This window comes from Phalaenopsis equestris, unplaced genomic scaffold (genome assembly GCF_001263595.1).
Source record: "Phalaenopsis equestris unplaced genomic scaffold, ASM126359v1 Scaffold000002, whole genome shotgun sequence".
Lineage (NCBI taxonomy): Eukaryota > Viridiplantae > Streptophyta > Magnoliopsida > Asparagales > Orchidaceae > Phalaenopsis > Phalaenopsis equestris.
In genome coordinates, this window is record NW_018164444.1 from 56,702,818 (window position 1) to 56,723,957 (window position 21,140).

Here is a 21,140-nt window from a genome sequence, read left to right on the forward strand (position 1 = left end):
TTTGAAAAATGAAATGCATATTTCTATGAATAGAAAGATGACATCTATATATATATATATATATATATATATAAATATAAAAGTTAAAGTTTAAATATTAGATATATAAATACATAAAAATTAATAGGCATATAAATCTTCCTTTCATTATAAAAAAGGGGTGTAAATTTGTTATGCCGAGCTCAACTCACTTTTTTGCTCGAGCTTGAGTTTAAGGGCCCGTTTGGGGCAGCTTATTTAGGTGCGGCGGCGTTTTGAAAACGCCGTCGCAGTATTTGGGAGACCGTTCGGTTTGATTATTTACGCCGCATTGCGTCCCACTTTGAAGAATTTCTTAAGGGCTTTAACACGGGTCAAGTCCCGCGTCCCGCGTTCGGTTATCATCTTTGCCCTAGATACCCCTCGCGCTCTCCCTCTCTGGTTCATTGTCTGTGATCGAATTTCTTCACTCTAGAGGAGATGAGACCGTGTTCCTTTCGATTTCTCTTTCTGATTCGTAAGGTATGGGCGTAAACGGTCGAACCTCATTGTTCTTTGTTTTTTTTTCTTCCTTGACGGAAGAACAACGACTTTCATCTTCTTCCTTCTCAATTCAAAGGTCGCCGAATGGATTTTTATGGTTTTACGATTTCCTTTCATTATTTTGCTAGGTCTGAAGAGAAGTGTGGATAATGCATTTTGATTAGAATGCATTTTGATATGCATTTTGATTGCTCCAGAAATTTGGTTTCGATTTTTTCTGTTTCCTTAAAGCTAACCCCCAAATTTTGCTGGGCTCTAGAACTTTCTATGAGAGGAATCCATGTTTGGTAGGCGTGAAGAAAAGTGTGGAGAATGCATTTTGATTGCTCCATAATTTTGGGGTCGATTTTTTCTGTTTCCTTAAAGCTAACTCCCGAATTTTGTTTCAATTTTTGCTGGGCTTTAGACCTATCTATGAGAGGAATCCATGCTCTTATATATAATTTATGGGCTGCAATTAATTCTTGTTTATAGTATTGGGCAATAGTTATAACATCAATGGTTATAGTATTGGGCAATGGTTAGATCATCAGAGCTTTATGAGCTAGTATTACTTCCTGTTTTTCAAGTTTATGTGCTGATGTTTATGGGCTGCAATTAACATACAAAATGGCATGTTATAATTCCTGTTTATAGGAAACATAGGTATGAGCTTGGTTCATTAGAATTTCGGGAGTCAAGTACATACAAAATGACATTATTTATTGCAGATCAGGAATAGAGGTTGGTTTTCTTTGATTTGCTAATGATCATGCTATAAGTTGAATGCAATGCATGTTGCAAGTTTTTTTTGACTTGCTTGTGATCATTGTTATGTAGAATCGAATGAAATTATTTTATGTTAGTTGCTTATTTCTCATTCATTGTTCCCTGCACACATTCGAGAACTTTGTTTTGGTTATCAATGGTGGCCGAAAGCTTGGCATTTGAGCATATCCGAGAACTTTGGGATTATGATTTTGCTTCTACTTCTTCAGATGAGGACAGACGTAGCCAGAGTTTCAAATTAAATATTTTAATATTTCACATTGTAGTTATACTTGTTTTTGTACTTTTTTTATTTCTTCTGGTACTCACGAGAGTGTGAAAACTGTATGTTATCTTTTGGAACTGATCTGTGATGATTGTATGTTTCTGCACTATATATTTTTGTACTACCAATAAGCTATTCTGAATAAGCTGCCCCAAACAGTTTCTGCCCCAAACAGTTTTATCAGACAGAGGCAGGAATGTCATTTAACCATCAATAAGCTAATGTGAATAAGCTGTCCCAAACAGCAAACCAGATTATTCTGATAATCAGCAGATTATAAATAATCAACAGTTGCGTCAAACAGACCCTTAAAAGATTCAGTTAACGTGAAGCGGGAGTAAGGTACTTAGGCCATCTTGTAGCCTGTAATGCTTGTCGTGAACTCGCTTCGCTTGCAAACGAAAAGCCTGTCACAAACTTCTCGCTTCTCCTCCAAGCACCAATCACGAGGCGCGCCACTACTTTTCATTGAGAATTTTGGGGAATTTTGGGGCAGGAGCTGAAGGCGAGAAAGACACGATTTCCCATACATAGCAAGTTAGAGGTTTTAGGACATGAAGGAGGGAAAGGTAGCAAGTGGTTTTTTGGGCTGGAGGGGGGAGGGGATGGTAGTGGATATTTAAATTGTGTTTGTTATTTAGCAATTAAGTTAATTAAATTACTACTTTTTTTTTCATTTGATTAATTTAAAATTTAAAATTTTTTTATTAATTTTATTATTTATTAAAGAATGGTTTTGAAGAAATTAATGACTTGAGTTTTTTTTAATTTACTTTAAGTTAATTTTTATTTAATTTAATTGAGTATTAATTAATGGTAAATTAACACATGATCATAACCTAATGTTAATTTAATTAATTCAATTTTAATTTGATTAATAAATAAAAAATTAATGATTATTTAATGAATGTTAAAAAATTAGTTAATGTAATTGTTGTGATGAACTTCTCATTAAAAACTAAAATTAATCAATGATTATTAATTTATTGGTTGATGATTATTTTTCTTGTTGAAATTTTGAATATGTATTGATTAGTGTAATTTAAAATAATTAAAAATCAAATCAAAATTAAATTACTTGAAATAATTTAATTGTCAATAATTAATATTAAAATATAAGCTGAATTAATAGATTTATATCCAATAGAAGTTGCCATATAGTTCACCAATATTTAATTGGATTTAACTTATATCATACCAAACAATTTTTAGAATTTATTAAATCTGGATTTACATAACTTCCTAAATCTTACTTGGGTTACATCCTAGAAGTTGAAAAATAACCCCTTAATGAAAAAAGGAGAGCTGAATACGTGCGAGAAATTTCATGCAGATGATCTCTAGTGTTCTCTGTGTTTTTCAACAACCAAATTTGATTTTACTTTTTCATATTTTTTTGGATGAAACTTCTAATTTGAATACATTTTCACTTAATTGTGAGATAGAATGTGTATTCCCTATGTTGGGCTGCGTTTCATTTATGTTTAACTTTGACTTTGGTTTGAAATGACTGGTACAATTTTGAGCTTGTTAGACATTTTTCAGGTTATATTTTTTTTGTATTTAGCTTGTTTCCAACAAAGTCATGAAAAATATTTTGAAGTGTTTGTGCTTCATAGACAAACTCTTCATTCTTTCGGTGCCTGTAGATGTTTGATAACATTTGGTCATTTCTTTGATATGGACATTACATGCAAGCACGTGCATGGGTGCACATAAAGTTTCCATTTCTATTAAGAGTCCGCAATATTCTAAAATAGTTAATAATCCAAAGTTCTCATAGACTAAGTAGCCTATGAAAACGCATGCCCCCTTTATAACAATAACACAAAACAATTAGAAATAAAAATATTATGTTCTCCATCATATATTTTCCATCTTTACAAAACTTTCAATTCTTTTTCCATACTTATTTCAGGTTATTGAATAGTGGTATCACAAAAAAGTGTTGCATCACAATTTTCAAAAGGAAGAGTAGAACTGTAATGGAAATGGCAAGTGCCATACTAATTTAAAAAGGCACTCCAGAAACTTCTTTGGCAGAAGATATGAGCATGATAGTTTGCTTGTTGAACAGATGTCCAACCAATGCTGCGCAAGATAAGCCACCAATTGAAGTTTGCACAAATGTTGCCAGCAAAGCATCTCAATCAAAAGGCTATTGTGTATGTAACTTTTAATGAGAGAATTTGATCATCAACAAGGATAGAAAGGTTGATGGTGATGCTACCTGCGGCTGGGAGACTAATCAACTTGTATGAAAAAGTATCAATTTAGTTGCTCCATTGCAATAACTAGAAGTAGATAATGAAGAATAGTTACCTACTTAAGAAAAAATAAGAGAACCACTCAAATCATCTTCAAAATCAAAGCGACAATAAATCAAGTTTTTATCAAAAATATCCCTGAGTTGTGTTTTTATCAAAAATATCCGAGTTGTTACTTGATCGTAGACCCATAGAACTATGAAGAAGCTTCCAAACACAAAATATAAAGATAGAGCATGCAAGAAAAATAAAAAGGATTTAAAAGGTTTCGTTGGAGCGAGTATATTCTCCACAAGATGAAAGTTAATAGTTGTTAAGTGGTGTACCAAACAAAGCTAAACTTTGATGGATCAATTCAAAAACACAGGCTAAGTCTTGCAATAAAAGCACATTGAGAAAATTTTAGCATTGATTGCAATGAAACATTTGCTTTAGTTGCATAATTTGACATATTAAGTGGATTGATTTTGCATACATCAAAAAAAAAAAAAAAATCTACCAACTAGATTGCCACGACCCAACCCGGTGCTTGAAATTTTTAACGCAGAACAGGTAATAGAATAGTGAAATTCAAATTCTATCACTAACAAATACAACTTATTATCTAAAAAAATTGAAAGAGGTAATAATAAAATAAATAAATCTTTTAGTGAAGCAGTTATGTTATAATTATCTTTCTCTAACTTGGTTTTATCAACTCTTCTTGCTTTTAGTTTTTATCCCAAATATTTGACTTGAAATCGTTAGTTTCAATTCTTGTGAGCTCTCAATAACTCGGTGAATACTCAAATTTTTAAATAATAGTAACATATCAAAAATATAAATCAATATGCATGCTAATCAAATACTATAAATCGGTACATACTAATTATTTATCAAGGTTCATAATATGATACCGTATTGTATCATTTTCATGTCAATAATTTTTTATATAATACTTCAATTAAAGGAGTACTATTGAAATTATATCAACGAGGGCACATCAATATCAATGTCATTTTTTGATTTATGTGTATGGGTATCTTAGCGTCTTGCTTAATATCATAAGAAGATGAAATTTGTTATAATCAGCATGCACATACAATCACTCTATATAATTCATATCATTCACATTTTTATATTATTCAATATATATCTTATAAATAATAAATTTTTTATTTAATTATTATATTAGTTTTATATCAATTAAGCATTAAATTTTCATCATTTCAATTAAAAATAAATCTTGATTAACTTATGTTATTAATTTCATATTAAAGTTGTAATTATTTTATTTCATTTAATCTATTTATCAATATTTTCCTCTCATTATTTATTGATATCATTATTTTATTTAATTCTTATTAAATTAATTTTTATAATTACTAGTTTTATATTTATAGGTAACATAATATATTGTCATAATTTAGTTTATAGTCTCTTGATTTTTTTAGTTAATTATGATTAATATTCTAATACTATTAACTATTTAATACCAATTGGACTTTCATTTATTTTAAATTAAGATCTATTTTATTAAGTATATTAGGTTGTTATTATTTATGTTATTGCTCAACATAAAATTAAAATTTGACTATAATCATATTTAATATTAAATAACTTATACACACACAAGCGCGCACACACACACACATTGATTAACTTTAATAATCTAATCCTAGCTTTAATTATTAGTTTCTAGTTTCTCGTTTCATTTAATTAAACATTTAGTTTAATTCACTAATATTAATCATGAAACTTTTCATTATCATTAATGGCAACATAATTTTTAAAAAATAGTATCTTGTAATTATCAACATTTTATATTAAAAAATTCATTAAGCAAAATATTCTAAACTTATTACCATGCTCAAGCCTCGTCCTCATTCAACCTCACGCACAGGAGTCCTCTGGCTCGCTCGAGAAAGCCTCCTTGCCTCTCACTTCGTCCGAGAAAATTCATAAGTTGGAAGCTACTCAAGCGCACAATAAATTTCATGTTCGTATCGATCATAATTAAACTTCGTAACATTGTCAAAGCAAGCCCGTGGAAGCACCTCTGCCACTATATCGTTATCGGTTTGTTGATCCTACCACCAGTAAAACTTATGTTAGTGCCGACGTCTCTTCTTTTGAAAATGTCTCATTCTTCATTAACACTGCGTTAAGTGTGGGGCAGCTTGATTTTTTGGACAATGTTTCTTTTTTCGACTTCGGTAAACATTTCTCCTACTCCTACAACCACTATTTTCGGTGCACCTTTGGCACCGCTGGATTCGCCACCAGACGGCCAACCCCACTACACCCACCTCTCTGTGTCTATGCTCTTTTACAAAACCCTCTGTTGAGATGCATCTCAATGCCCTTACCGTCGAGCTCGTTGCCCCACTACAGGTTCTGGAGTCTGCTTCGACCAACGAACCCAGTACGACGCTGTTTCTACCTACGGGGGTCACTCTTGATCCGAGTGAATATTTTCATCTCCTTGTTGAGTTATGCCAGCATGTACGATCATGCACTCTTCGACCCCTTTATCACATGATAAAATATGTGTCGTTTCACAACCTATCTCTGTCTTACAAAGCATTTACCAAATCCTTGGCGGATTGTTGTCTCCTATCCACAATTGAGGCGGCTTTGGTTGACCCGTCTTGGAAGGTTGTTGTTATGGACAAGATGAATGCCCTTCGACACAACCATACTTGAGATGTGGTTGATCTCCCTTCTGGAAAGAAAGTGGTGGGTTATCGGTGGATTTTTAACACCAAATCTAACTTCGGTTGCTAAACTAAATACCATTCAGGTCAGGTTATTCCTAGACGTGAATCTAGATTGGCCTTTTGTTTAGTTGGGCATCAGGAATGCTTTTCTTAATGACAATCTTACTAAGGAGGCTTATGTGTCTCTCTCATCAAGATTTGATTTAACTTCTTTTGCGGACAAGTGTGTTGATTGTGGAATTCCCTCTATGAACTTAAACGATCCCACGGGCCTGCTTTGACAATGTTACGAAGTTGTAGAGAGCCATGATTTCTTTGAGGCTCAATCTGATCATACTTGGTTTTTTTGCCATTCGTCCGGTGACCGTATAATCATTCTTATCTTATATGTCGACGATATTGTGCTCACGGGTAACGATCTATCAGCCTTAGAGTCTCTCAAGGCCATCATCGTCATGTTTTTTGAGATGAAAGACTTGGAAGACTTGGGTTCTCTTTGGTATTTTTTAGGCATGAAAGTAGCTTGGTTCTCTTGAGGCATTTGTCTTTCTTAGCGCAAATATGTGATGGATTTATTGATCGAGTCTAATCTTCTTTGCAACCCAGTAACTGTTCCGATGGATCCCAATGAGAAATTGTTTGGAGTTCTGAATGTCGTTTTGGTTAACAAAACACACTGACAACGCCTCATGAGTCAACTCATTTAGCTTGCTCATACACGCCTCAACATTTGTCACGTCATTATTTTCATAAGTCAGTTTATTCAAGAACCCTACGAGCAACTTCTCATCATCGTCCATCTGACCCTCCACTACCTAAAAGGCACACCAGACTCGGGTTTGTTGTTCACTCATTACACCTCTCCCTTGGTTGTGGTTTATACAAATGCTGATTAGGATGGGTTTGTCCATGATCGACGATTTATCTCTAGTTATTACTCCTTCGTACGGGACTTGCCACTTAAAAAAGTAAAAAAACTATCTGTTGTTGCCCGTAGTAGTGCTGAAGTTGGGTTTCACTTTGTCTTTGGGTATGTGTGAAGCTCTTTGGTTGCGCATCATGTATCGCGAGTTACGAATGCTAGTCACCGTTCCTCTGCAGCTTTTTTGTGACAATAAAATCGTCATTAATATTGCTCATAATCCAGTGATGTGGGGCTATCAGACGTAAGCTCCTTGGGTGACTGAACCAAATGGTTCAACAGGGAGGCTGGATCGGTCGCCCAAGCTATGGAACGCGACTTACCGCCCTCCCCTTTCCCTTCATTTGTCTGATTCCTACATATTCTATTTTCCTTCATTTTCTGTCTTTCCTATTTTCCTATTTGTTTATAATATTTTTTTCTTATTCTACTACTTATTCTATTTTTTAATACTCATTATTTATGTGTTGTTTGCTTAGGTTAGGGGGTTTTTTATTGTCTTTTGAGTTTAGAGTTTTGCCTTTGATGCTTTCCCCTTCCGAGGGTTATATCCGATGATGAGAAGGTGCTCCGGCTGTAATTCGTTAGAGATGGTGACTATCTCTGCCATTGTCCCACCTTCCTGCTACCACTAGTGAACCATAGCAGCCACAACAAGATGTCGACCCTCCTCCAGGCGATCTTAGCAAGCTGCTGACCCTCCAACAGCTCTTAGCAAGCTGCTGACCCTCCAGCGACTCCCAATAGGTCGATGATCCCTTTCCAACACCTCAGGTGCCCGCTGCCTTTCATCTTCAGTCTCTTTTGGGCGGTTGCTAGCATTGCTACTTCCTTCGACCAACTTTCAGCAGCCCACCAAGCACTTCCAGCACTTGGTCAATTTGTCGTCGACTTTTTTCTGCACCCTTCAGCGGGTCGCCAGTTATCTTCAGCCTCTTCCGAGCAACCACCAACATTGTTGTTTCCTTCAGCTACCTTCCAGCAACCTGCAAACCGCCTCGACACCCATTTTGCTGTCGCCAATGCCTTCTAGTTGTCGCTGACTATTCCTTGCACCTCCCCAACAAGTCATCGACCCAGCCCTGCCAGCACCTACAGTTCCACTCAAGGCACCTTCAGACAGCCACCCGCACTTGCTTCCCCCCTCCAATGTTGCATCCTCCTCTGCCCTTCGTCTTCCAGCAGCCAGACGTGCCTGCCGCTCCTTATGCTTACAGTCACGGGTCGCACCCACCTCACTGTTGATGTCTGCATATATTCTTCTTAGGCCATAGCTCTATCTTGCTAGTCTTGTTTTGATTATCTTGTTTTCATCGTTGTTAGAGTCTTGATTGTACTTCTAGTTGTTTTATAAAATTTGCTTTAGTCGTTGTTGATTAACTCCGGTATCATCCAGCCTAAGATGATCGTACCAAACATGTGGAAATTGACCATTACTTTATCAAGGAAAAACTTGATTTTGGGGAGATTTGTATTCAGTTTGTCTCATTTGCTGGTCAACTGGCTGATATTCTCACAAAGAATCTTCATTGTCTTTTGATGAATTCAAGTCCTAGTTGAACATGATTGGCATCTATGCTTCAACTTGAGGGGGAGTGTTAGAAGTTATATTAGAATTTTATTTATTTCTTGTCATTTCATGTTTATTTTCTGTTATTTACTATTTATGTATTTTCTTTTATTTCTGACTATTTATAGGAGTTTTTGTTTTTAGTTGTGTTCTTAAAGATATGAGTGTTATTTCTTTCTTAAGTTAGGATTCTAGTAATGCGTATTTAAGCCAACATTTCATATCAATAAATGTATTTTGCTAAGTTCTCCAAACCTACAATATGAATAAAGGTCCGACTCATGGCCTCTTGGGTATATTGACAATGACTGGACAAGATCATTGGATTACATGAAAAGCCAATGATTTTATGCATGCACACTTGGCTTCCTCTTTTGCATTTACAAAAAACAGCAGTTGTATAATCATCAGTTAAAAATATATATAGCTGCAACAATGATTACATGTCAAGTTATTGGGCTAAACCAAATACTTCTAGGTACAGGAGTGTCGCAAGGTGAAGTTATGGAGATCTATTGTGACATCAAACCGGCTATAGTAATGACAAAGAATCTCATATTTCACAGTCGGAAGTACACACACAGGCATCATGAATGACTTCATTAGAGAAGCAAAAGCAAACAAAGGGATTTAAGCTCTTTCACTGCAATACGAAAGAATGGCTGGCAGACATACTTATCAAAGCACCATCATGAGCAATATTTTAGCAACTACATGGCATAATCGAAGTTTTTGAAATGTGTGACTAGTAGTATTAGAAAGTGTTGCCCATTTCGTGTAGTCTAGAGTATGCTAGGACAGCTGATAATCAAGATTTTTTTGTGAACTTGACAAGAAGAAAAATGTCTGAAGATTTATAGATTAAAAAAAAAAAAAGAGTTTAGAGACCAAGTAGCCTATAAATAGACATATCTTCTGTGTGTGAAAAGCATAAGAACTTGAAATAAAAAGATACATCTTCTCCACCATATATTTCCCATTTTTATAAAACTTTTTTTCTTTATGCTCATTTCAACTTATACCAACACACAATATATGCTTATGATAATCAATTATTTATTTCACTAATTGGACCATCCTTTACAGTATTACTTGTATTCTTAATGTATGCTCGATTCTTTTGTTTTTAAAGTTCTTGAACTTTGGTGTTATACTAATTTTTATGATCAAGTTTAAGGGGAATGGCCTTTGATTTTCCGATTAGATGTTACATGATTAAAAAATGTGCCAAAATAAAATTATGTTTAATACATATTTATTTGCACATATATGCACACACAAAGCTGCTCACCAACAAACAATGAATTTTCTTTCTCCACTAACCAGTTGATACACTGTTTATATCTGTAGTTCATGTTCCAAGGAAGTGAAGAAAATGAGAATCTTCATATTTCTTGCAATCTTTCATGTGACTGTTCTGATTATCTTTTAGGTATGTTTTTTCCAGTTCACTGAGCATTATATATTGCAATTTAATTTTTTTTAGTGCATCCTTATTTTCTATATTTGTATGTTTATGTTTATGTTTCCTATTTTGGACATTTAAAGGTTTTCTCTGCAGAAAATTCCCTGGATCATCAATCAAACAGTGAAGCAACGTTTGGAAATATGGAATATGCGGGTCAGATCCAATGCATGGATAGTGGTGTGGATGAGGTTGAGCCAGACTACATTTCCAAAACATTTACCGTTGCCTCGTTGATCCAAACAACGGCTCCAGATTCTACAAAAGTTCGAAGTCAAGATGCCTTACACACTGCATTTTGTCGAAATACCCCTTTAGAAGCCCAAAAATGGCGCAATCATGAATTATTGTTTGACGAGCAGAAATTAACTGCATTGGATAACGTCTCTGACCTGATGGAGAGCGCATTTCTTTACAGCGAAAATGAAGACGAAATGATATTAGTTCCTCAAAATGGAATGACTGCTAGCTCTTTTGTAAGTATGCCACACTCTGGGGCTCTGGTGTCAGGTCCGGCAAAGAATGAACTTCCATATGAGGATGGCCAAGCTGCTGTTAGTCAAGGAGCTCATAAAGTTTCAGGATCAACAAATGTTTCTGTTATAAGTAGCAAGAGATTACGGAAGCCTACCAGACGATACATTGAGGAAACATCAGAAATCAAGCCCAGGTGCTCCTATGACAGATTTAAGATGTCTATCATCTGCTCCGAAGAAAAGCTTATTTATGCAAGAACGGAAAGGAAGAATTGCTGGAGTGGTGCAGTGCAGCTACTTTATCATGACTATCCTGGTAGGGCGCATTCTTTGAGGGGTTGCCGAAGAAATAGCAGCAAAAAATTGGTGAGTCATTATTTTCTTTTATGCCTAGTAATTTCTTTAAGTTTTGAGTTTCCGGTAGTTCTGTTTTCGGTGTTTATAGCAAAATAATACTTGCTTGGTTTATTGCACACCTTGGTGCTATTTTATCTGATAATTTTGTCTTATAATTGCTATTATGTGTTGGTAGACGATTACCCAAACTTGGAGAAGCCTGACTATGGAAATTTTTTTTTTGGAGTATCGGTACTACATAGGATCTGATTTTGCTTGTTTTTAATTTTTTTGGTTCTGAAAAAAAATACAAATTTGCTTGTTTTTAAGAATACTAAAAAAATATAAAAATTATTTCAAGTGTTTTTAAAAATAGCTAAATATGTTTTAGTACAAGTTAAAATATAAAGAAACAAAGTAAAAATGTAAACTAAAATCAGAAGTGATCCCAAAAAGCCCCGTAGTTCTTCTATCTTAGATTTTTGGATTTTTTGTGTTCATCTTTACCAATTCAGCACGACTTGTGATATATCGCTGCATTGCTGATCATAGTTATATTCAGGAGAATGATAGGAAGGGATACATTTCACCTTCAGAATCTGCAAAATTTTCTTGTGTTCAAGTCTCTGAAAAGCCATACGATGGATCTGATAAAGCTCCCGCAAGAATCAATAAGCCAAGGAAGCATAACAGGCAGTGGACACTTTCTGAGGTTGTTAGACTCGTCGATGGAGTTTCTCAACATGGAGTTGGCAGATGGACTGAAATAAAGAGACTCTTCTTCTCAACCTCTGCTTATAGAACTGCTGTGGACCTCAAGGTCCCTCATTTCTGTATCTGAAACTATAGCTTCTATAATAAATTTTTGGTGCAGTTGCATACACCACCCAATTCCTATATATTTACATATCTAACACCTAAACATTATTATTTCCATTTATCCAAATCTTTCATATCACATAAAAAAATACTCTTTTAAAGGGTGAAATACACATTTTCAAGTATAGGTAAGGTGTCATGTGAAAATTGAAGTGTAGGTGTTAGATATGTAAGTACATAATAATTAAGTGGTATGTATGTAGCTCTTCGTAGTTTTTTTTTAAATAATTTTTTCTCATTAAGAAAGTTCTTTGGATTTTGCAGGATAAATGGAGAAATCTTCTGAGGGCTAGTGTTGCAGGTCCAACAAACAGGAATCTGGTTAGTACACTAAAGAAAGAAATATTCAAAACCTGCTTTGTACATTCATAACATGGGCTTAAATAGGGTATTACAATATTTTATAAATAAACCCCTAGACTTTTTTAATATTGCATTTTTACCAATAGGACCCTAAATTATGTCCAATTCTCAACACTTCCTCTCAAGATGGGCAAAAGACATCCACTAAGCCCATCTTGCCAAATAACCAAGACAAATTGAATGAACTAAGTCCTTTGGTGAGGTAGTCAAACACTTGCTCTCCTTGCTCCCCAGTGGCTACATGACTTAGCTCTATTAGCCCGTTATCCAGCTTTTCCTTGAAGAATCTATCAATCTCTACATGTTTGGTTCTATCGTGTTGCGTTGGGTTGTTGGCAATGTTGATTGCTGACTTTATGTTACACCACAACTTCATTCGAGTTCCTTGGTCCACCTTGAGCTCGCCAACAAGACTCTCAGCCACATCATCTTGGCAACTCTTAAGGCCATGGCCTATACTCTACCTCTACTATTGAGCTCGCTATTACAGTCTGTTTCTTACTCTTCCAAGAGACTAAGTTCCCCCCTACGAACATGTAATATCCTGAAGTAGATATTCTGTCATCTGCACAACTTGCTCAGCCATTGTCGCAAAAGCCCTTAATGTCTACATGTCCCTGGTGCACTCTTCATGCACCTCATAATCTGATACACTGCATCTATACGTCTCTTTCTTGGATCATGCATTTAGTGGCTCACCACGTTCACTGCAAAAAAGATGTCGGGTCGAGTGTGACACAGATAGATTGGACGACCCACCAATCTCTGATACCTTATGATCATCCGATTCTCCTGTCTCTGTAGTCAGTTTGGCCTTCTAGTCGATTGGAGAGACTGCAAGTTTGTACCTCAACATTCTTGTTTCCATGAGGAGATTTATTACATATTTTCTCTGGGACAGAACCATCCCCTCAAGTCAACGGGTCACTTTAATTCCAAGAAAGTATCTGAGCTGTCCAAGATCCTTCACTTCTAATTCATTGTCCAATCTTACCTTTATTTAGGCAATTTATACATCATTATTGCTTGTGATAATGATGTCATTAACATACACAATAAGTATAGTGATGTGATCTTTATATTGTTGAAAGAATATCGTATGGTCTGCATTGATCTGTTGATATCGCATTCCCACCATAGTCTTCTTAAAATTGTCAAATCAGACTCGAGGAGACTGCTTCAAACCATAATGTGACTTCCTAAGCTTACACATTTTGTTGCCCACTGTTTGGACTATATTGAATCCTCACGGTATCTCCAAATATATCACCTCCAGTAACTCATCATAAAGAAATGCATTATTCACATCAAGTTGGTGTAACCTCCACCCACCATTCATTGTCAGAGAACCCAATGTCCTTACTTTGCTCGTTTTTGCTATAGTTGTAAACATTTTATCATAGTCAATGTCATATGTTTGATCGTACATTTTCACCCCAATCGTGCTTTGTACCACTATTATCTTTCCTTTTGGAGTTTGTTTCATTATCATGATCCATTTGCACCAAACTTTCTTTTTCCCACTGGTAGGGGCATTTTCTCCCATGTTCAATTTTTATCGAGAGCCCCAAGCTCTTCATGTATAGCCGCTTTCCACTTTGGATCCTTCTTGGACATACAGACGGTGTCAAAGATGCAATGAATGCTTTATGTAAAGTTGATATGTTAGAATATGAAAAAAAATTAGCAATATCATGTTCCCACCCAAGAGGATGTCCAACATTGCGGTGAGAGGTCCTCCTCAAAGTCGGAGGGGAGGTGTTGAGGGAGGAATCATGTCACCTTGAAGTTCTGAGTCGGAGGTGGATGGTGTAGGTGTCTCAAAGGTCAAGGAAAATCGAGACAAGGGAATAGTCGACACAAGTTGCACTGCAGACACCGTTCCCTCATTTTAATTTTTTACTTGTATACACCCCTAGCTCACCTTCAACTTGAATCTCATCACCTCTGGGTTTACTTTTCTTATTTTTAGATTCCGCAACTGATTCATGCCACACACCAGAGATGACATCACTTCCACGTTTATCACTATGACCATTGCTACTCACCCCCTTGCCTCATATCTTCAATATCTGGCGAGTCACTGAAGGGTGATGTCATCTCATGGGTGTAGTATGGTTCAAATTTTTTGAATGGCGTCTATGCTCATAAATAGTCTCTTCGCAATCGGGTTCCAGCAGACATGCTCCTATGGGTAGCAAAATAACATACGAACACACATTTTACAGCTTTGGGATTCCAGCTTCCTTACTGATGGTCTGTTGTGCTTCACAAAACATACACATCCAAACTTCTTCAATGGGAGGATCCCGGTATTTTTCATTTTCATTATCTGATAAGGAGAGTTTCAATCTAACACCCCCAATGACATCTTGTTGATCAATTAGGCAGATGTTAAAATTGCTTGCACCCATAAGTGCTTTGAGACATTCATTTTGATCATCATGCTCTGGGCAATCTCTAGAAGGTGTCTATTTTTTTCTCTCCATTTCATTGTGTCGGTGTGTATGGACATGTAGCTTGATGATGTATCCCTCGGGCTGACAAGTATTCTCCAAATGCTTTATTGGTATACTCCGTCCTTTTTTCAGACAACAATAACTTCACTCTTGTATCATATTGGGTCTGGATTGTCTTGTGAAAGTACTTAAAGCAGCAAATATATCACACTTATCTTTCATCAAATATTACCAAGTAACATGAGAAAACAATCAATAAAGGTGACAAAATATCGATACTCTTGTGTGGAACTTTTAGAACAAGACCCCTAAACATTCAAATGCATCAAGTCCAAAACACCAAAACTTCTATTCCCATAACTGATATAAAAGCTCCTAATAAGTTTACTAAACTCATAAGCATCACAAATTGGCTTTTGTTTATTTGTCTTTTCATATAAAGAAGGATACAATCGACTTAATAAACTAAAACAAGCGTGTCTCATGTGTTTGTGATGTAGCAGTAACACATCTTCCACATTCCTTCCAGATTCCTTCCAGATTCTCCTAGTGCAGCATTCTTTACTATGGACGTCAAAGTTGAGTTCTTCCCCCTCCTGATTCAAGTACCAAGATCCATTATGCTACGTTCCAATCCTAAGTGTCTGACCCGTCACTTTCTTGTGAGAAGAAGATATGAGTCAAAGCTGATCGCGCACTCGGAAGTTCAATCGGCTTAAGAGTGTAGCTTCATGCGACTCTCCTCTTGTATCATCGCAGCAATGGCCCATCCAGTGAAGGGTAGTTTCATGAGCTATGAAGACATATCTCCTCTAATCAAAAATCGGGTTCAGATGGGTGAGAAACTGCATAGTTCTCATATATGTAAGGATGTTTTCTTTCTTGCACTCCAGATCGCCACAACTCGACATTGGTGAGAAGTGATCAAGTTCTGCCAGTAGTCGCTCCAGCTTTATGGAGTACTCCTAAATCTATCTTATGCTGAATCTGGAACACCCTCATGTGGTTCTCTTCTCTAGCACAGATTTTCAGGTTCACTCATATGTTGCTTATCTTTCGAATGCTATTTACTGATGAGGCAATTGATGGAACCATCTAGTTGAATGGCTAAGTGTAAAGAAAGATATATGTAGTCCTTCACTCATCTCTCTCAACACAGTCACTATTTGACTCGACCCCATCATATATCCCTCTAGTCTCTTCACTACTAAAGTGTCATCGATTTGACATGACCAACTCATATATGTAGTTAGACCATCAAGTTTCAGATCCATAGGAGGGAGATCTAATTTCATCTATGTCGAAGTACGTGTTGAGGTAGTGGCTTCTGTCGAGATGCTAGTTCCCTGTATGAGCCCGACCCAAACTTTAAAAATCTCAGGATTTATCTTTATTAGAAGCTCTTATCCTTTAACTCTCGCACTATTTCCGTCTCCCGACATCTGCAGTCACAAGAATCCAAATCTAGATCACAGGAGAATTTGATCCTTCATATCCATACGCTACAAAACATTGCCATTGTCGGGTCCCAAGCCCCGTACATGAAAATTGGAGGGTAGTCGTGTGCTAGCATAAAATCTGTCAAAAAATTATGAAATGAATCTTTTAAATCCTTATGTAAATTCTAGGGTGTCACTTGGAAGCGACGCGTTGTATGACTTGAATACAGAAAAGTGTGTGAAATGACCGCTACATCGACTCCCAGATGTAGTGTGAAATAAGCAAGGATTCTCACATTATGGACTGATGCAGGTAAAGAAGTTAGTCTATGAAACTAATATTATAATAAAATATTGAAATATAGATATTCTGACATATAAATTAATAAAAATTAGTTGATATTACGATTCATAAAAAAATAAATATTTTATGTATTCAAGAAACTAAATGGATTAGAAAAAAGGCTAATGAGATTGATAGCTTGGGTTTTAAATATTGTTATTCAGGTAGGAGCCGTATTAGAAATTGTGTAGGAGTAATTATAGATAAGATTTTGAAAGATAATATTGTAAAAATTAATGAAATTTGAGATAAATTATAACACTTAAATTTTTTATTGATACTGAGATTTTTAATGTCTTAAGTGATTATTCTTCTCAAGTGGGTTTAAATATTTGTTCTAAAGAAAAATTTTGGAATGACCAAACACAATTATATAAATGATACCTTTTAAATAAAAAAATTTTATTGGAGGAGATTTAAATGGATATTTTGGCTGAGTGGTATAAGATTTTAGAAATATTCATGATGACTACGGTTTTGGAGTGATTAATGAAGAAGGTAGAACCATATTAGATTTTCTTTTAATGTGTGATTTTGCTATTGCTAATACTTTATTTAAAAAAGGAGATAAACATGTTATTATTAAAAAGTAAAACTAATAAATCACAAATTAATTATTTTCTTGTGAGAAGAATATATCGTCGAGAATGTAAAAATTGTAAGGTCATTCCAAGTGAAAATTTAAGTACCGATGTAAGTACCCAACATCGGTTGGATTATTAGTTTTTGATTTTAAGATTAAAAGTTGTAAGATAAAAAATACTAAGAATCATTGTCATAGAATTATATGGCGGTACCTAAAAGAAAATAAAATTAATTTTATGAGTAAATTTTAATGTTTCAAGAAATATTCATAAAGAAGCAAATTCTATGTTGGATAAAGTAACAAATACTATTAAACAAGTGACTAAAGATATACTTAGTGAATCAAAAGGAAAAATTTATATAAATAAAATTAGTTAGTGGTGGAATAATAATATGCAAGAAAATAGAAAATATATAAAGTGTTATAAAAATTTGTTTAAATATAAAAACTTGAATAATTGAGAAAAATATACGGTAGCCTGTAGGAAGTCTAAAAGAGCAATTTATGATGCTAAAAATTCTGTTTTGAGTGATGTTTATAATAGATTAAATGCTAAAAGGGTAAAAAGTATATCTATAAACTAACCAAACAAAGAGAAAAACAAAGAGAAAATAAAAAAAATTTAACTCAAATAAAGTGTATTAAAGATGAAAATCAAAAAATATTTTTCTTAGAAGTAGATATTCAACATAGGTGGGTAAACTATTTTAATAAACTTTTCAATGAAGTTTTTGAAAATAAGATCCACCTTAGTGATCTTAATATCATTAATAGTAATAAAATATTTTATTTTTATCATAATATTAGTAAAAAAAAAAGTTGAGGATGTTTCAAAGAAAACCAATGGTGAAAATTAGTAGGACTTGATTACATCTCAATTGAAGTGTGTAAATATTTAGGAGGTTGGATAGTTTCTTGACTTGCTAAACTCTTTAATATTATTTTAAATACTAAAAATAAGCCCGAGGAGTGGAGGAAGAGTATTTTGGTCATATTTTTAAGAGGAGAGGGGATGCACATGAGTTTTCAAATTATAGAGGAATTAAGTTGATGTGACACTTTAAAACTGTGAGAGAGATTTCCCATTAGTTAAGATAGGTTAAGACGTGATACAGAAATTTCTCATAATCAAGTTGGATTTATGTCGGGCAAGTCTATTATGGAATCTATGCATTTGTTGAGAGGTTTGATGCAGAAGTACAAAGAGAATAGGGGGGTCTAGATGTGTTCTTTATTGATTTAGAAAATACTTACGATAAGGTTCCAAAAGAAGTTCTTTGGAGAGTTCTAAAGAAGAAATGTGTTGATATGACTTATATTCAAGTCATTAAGGATATGTATATTAGTTTTGTTACTTGCGTTCGACAGGAGGATTGACCTAGTATTTTCCTATTTTAGTTGGATTATACCAGGGATCCACTTTAAGCCCATATCTTTTTGCTTTAGTTATGAATACTCTTACTAGACATTTATAGGAGGATGTACCTTGGTCTATGTTTTTCGTTGATGATATCCTTCTTGTGGATATGATTAAAGAAAGAGTTCATGAAAAATATGAATTATGGAGGTCTACATTGGAGTCTAAAGCCATTCGCTTGAGTAGAACTAAAATTGAATGCATTGAATATAATTTTAGTAGTAGTATCTCTAGTGGCAGAGTTGTAATTATATGTGATTAAATAATTAAAAGGTGTGACATTTTAGATATCTCAAGTCTGTTGTTCAAAGTGATGGGGATATAGATGGGTATGTTATTAGTGCAATTCTTGGTTGGTTGAAGTAATGCATCAGGCCTAATGTGTGATAGAGATGTACGGTTTAAACAGAAAGGAAAATTTTATAAGATGGTTTTGAGACCTGCAATGCTCTATGATGGAGAAAGTTAGCCTTTAGAAGAGAAGCATAAAGCAAAGTCAAGTGTTGCTGATATGAGAGTACATAGGTGGTTGAGTGGCTAGACACTTTTAGAGACAAAATGCAAAATGACTATATCTGTGATAGGGTTGGTGTATCTCTAATGGTGGACAATACTAGAGAGTTTCTTAGATGATTTGGTTACATTAAACGTCGATCATCCGATCATTTGGTTAGAAGAGTAGATGTTTTAGATTCGATTGATGTTAAGAAAGACAGAGGTAGTACTAAAAAAACTTGAGCATATTGTATAAAAAATGATCTTAATCTATTTGAATTAAATGATAATGACACGCAATAGGATGCAATGGAGAAAAAGGATTCATGTTGCCTGCCCCACTTAGTGGGATAAAGGCTTGTTGTTGTTGTATCTATACGCCGCAAACGCTACGTGGCCTCCATGATTAGCTCTAATAGTGACTGTATCGTGAGTATTTCATGTTGTAATCTTGTAGTTGTCATCACAGTTAGCTATAGTCTCGTCTGTCTCATGTGCTACCATCCCAGTTAGCTCTAACTGCATCGCAATTTTTCACGCCTTAATCCTGTGGTTATCATCTTAGTTAGTTGTAGTTGCATCTGTATTGCTAGCTGTTTTGATCGGTGGCTCTGTTCGTCGTGATCGCCCCTCTGCGCTAGATGGGAGCTTCGACTCTTTACGCGTACGCCGAACCAGAGACGGGTACGGTTTTGCTCTGATACTATAAAGAAAAAAATATTCAAAACCTATTTTATACATTCATAACATGGGATTAAACATGATATTACAGTATTTTATAAATAAACTCCTATACTTCTTCAATATTCCCTTTTTATCAGTAGGACCCTAAATAAGGTTCAATTCTCAACTTAGACCGTACTTTGTTTATATAATTGTATTTTTGTTTTTGGTAATAATAACCAGGGGTATTTACATAAATACCACTCAATTCTTATGTATTTACATATCTAACACCTTAATTTTGTTTTTTTGTAATTATACCACTCAAATCTTTCATATAATCATATCTATTTTAATTTCAAAAAAAAGTGAAGTACACCTTTTTCCTTTATAGTCAAGGTGGTGTGCATGTAAAAATTAAATTTTAGTTGATAGATATGTAAATCTTCCTAAAAATTATACTTACGGTTTTGACTTTTTTAATTCAAGGTTGAATCACAAAAGAAACAGGCTTCAGCTGCCGTGCCGCAGTCGATTCTGCAGCGAGTGAGAGATCTCTCTATCATTTACCCGTATCCCAGAAGCCGAAAGCCGAGAATTACAGCTCTGCCCAACATCATTCCACCCGGTTCAGTTAGTAAGTACTGATGATTCTTCCCATCGAAGAGAGGATTCAATTTCTTTTCTTTTTTGTTTCTTGTGTTGTTCTGCAAAATGTAAATAGCTAGTTCGCTTTCTTTCTTTTTTTTTTTTTTTTTTTTTTTTTTTTTTTATGTCTTACTTGTGCATATCCCTTGGCCTATACTGCACAAAATTTTGTGCAATTTTACACCCTTTTAGGGCAAAGGCTACAACATCTCTGTTTCATGTGAAACAAATTGATCACTTTGGCTATGATTTTGTGAGAGGTTTAGTTTATAATTAGGGGCTTTACATACATACCATTCAATTCCTATTTATTTACATCTCTAACATCTAAAATATGTTTAGAACATGTCACTCGAGTCTTTCATGTCATATAAGTGTCATTATTTTAAAATTTAAAAAGTGATGCACCTTTTCATGAATCGGTAAGATGACATGCATGTAAAATTTTATGTTTTGATATGAGGTATGTAAATTCGTAAGAATTGAGTGGTATGTATGTAAATCTTATTATATTTGTTCTGATATGTGCTGGAAATCTGTGCTGCTGTACGTGTAGGG

General features: G+C 34.7%; 1 protein-coding gene across 8 annotated transcripts in view; it reads left to right on the forward strand.

Annotated features, from left to right (window-relative positions):
* LOC110039515 overlaps positions 1-20,860 on the forward strand; it is a 45,036-nt gene extending 24,176 nt beyond the window's left edge. For 7 of the 8 annotated variants that reach the window (XM_020744607.1, XM_020744605.1, XM_020744612.1 and 4 more), the window contains 5 exons: positions 10,364-10,445; positions 10,575-11,320; positions 11,853-12,110; positions 12,434-12,490; positions 20,424-20,860. In XM_020744607.1, the coding sequence (XP_020600266.1) occupies positions 10,364-10,445; positions 10,575-11,320; positions 11,853-12,110; positions 12,434-12,490; positions 20,424-20,582 (1,302 nt within the window). In that variant the 3' untranslated portion in view covers positions 20,583-20,860. The remainder of the gene's footprint in view (positions 1-10,363; positions 10,446-10,574; positions 11,321-11,852; positions 12,111-12,433; positions 12,491-20,423) is intronic. The other variant, XM_020744613.1, reaches the window with a different exon arrangement.
* Positions 20,861-21,140: the final 280 nt, after the last annotated feature.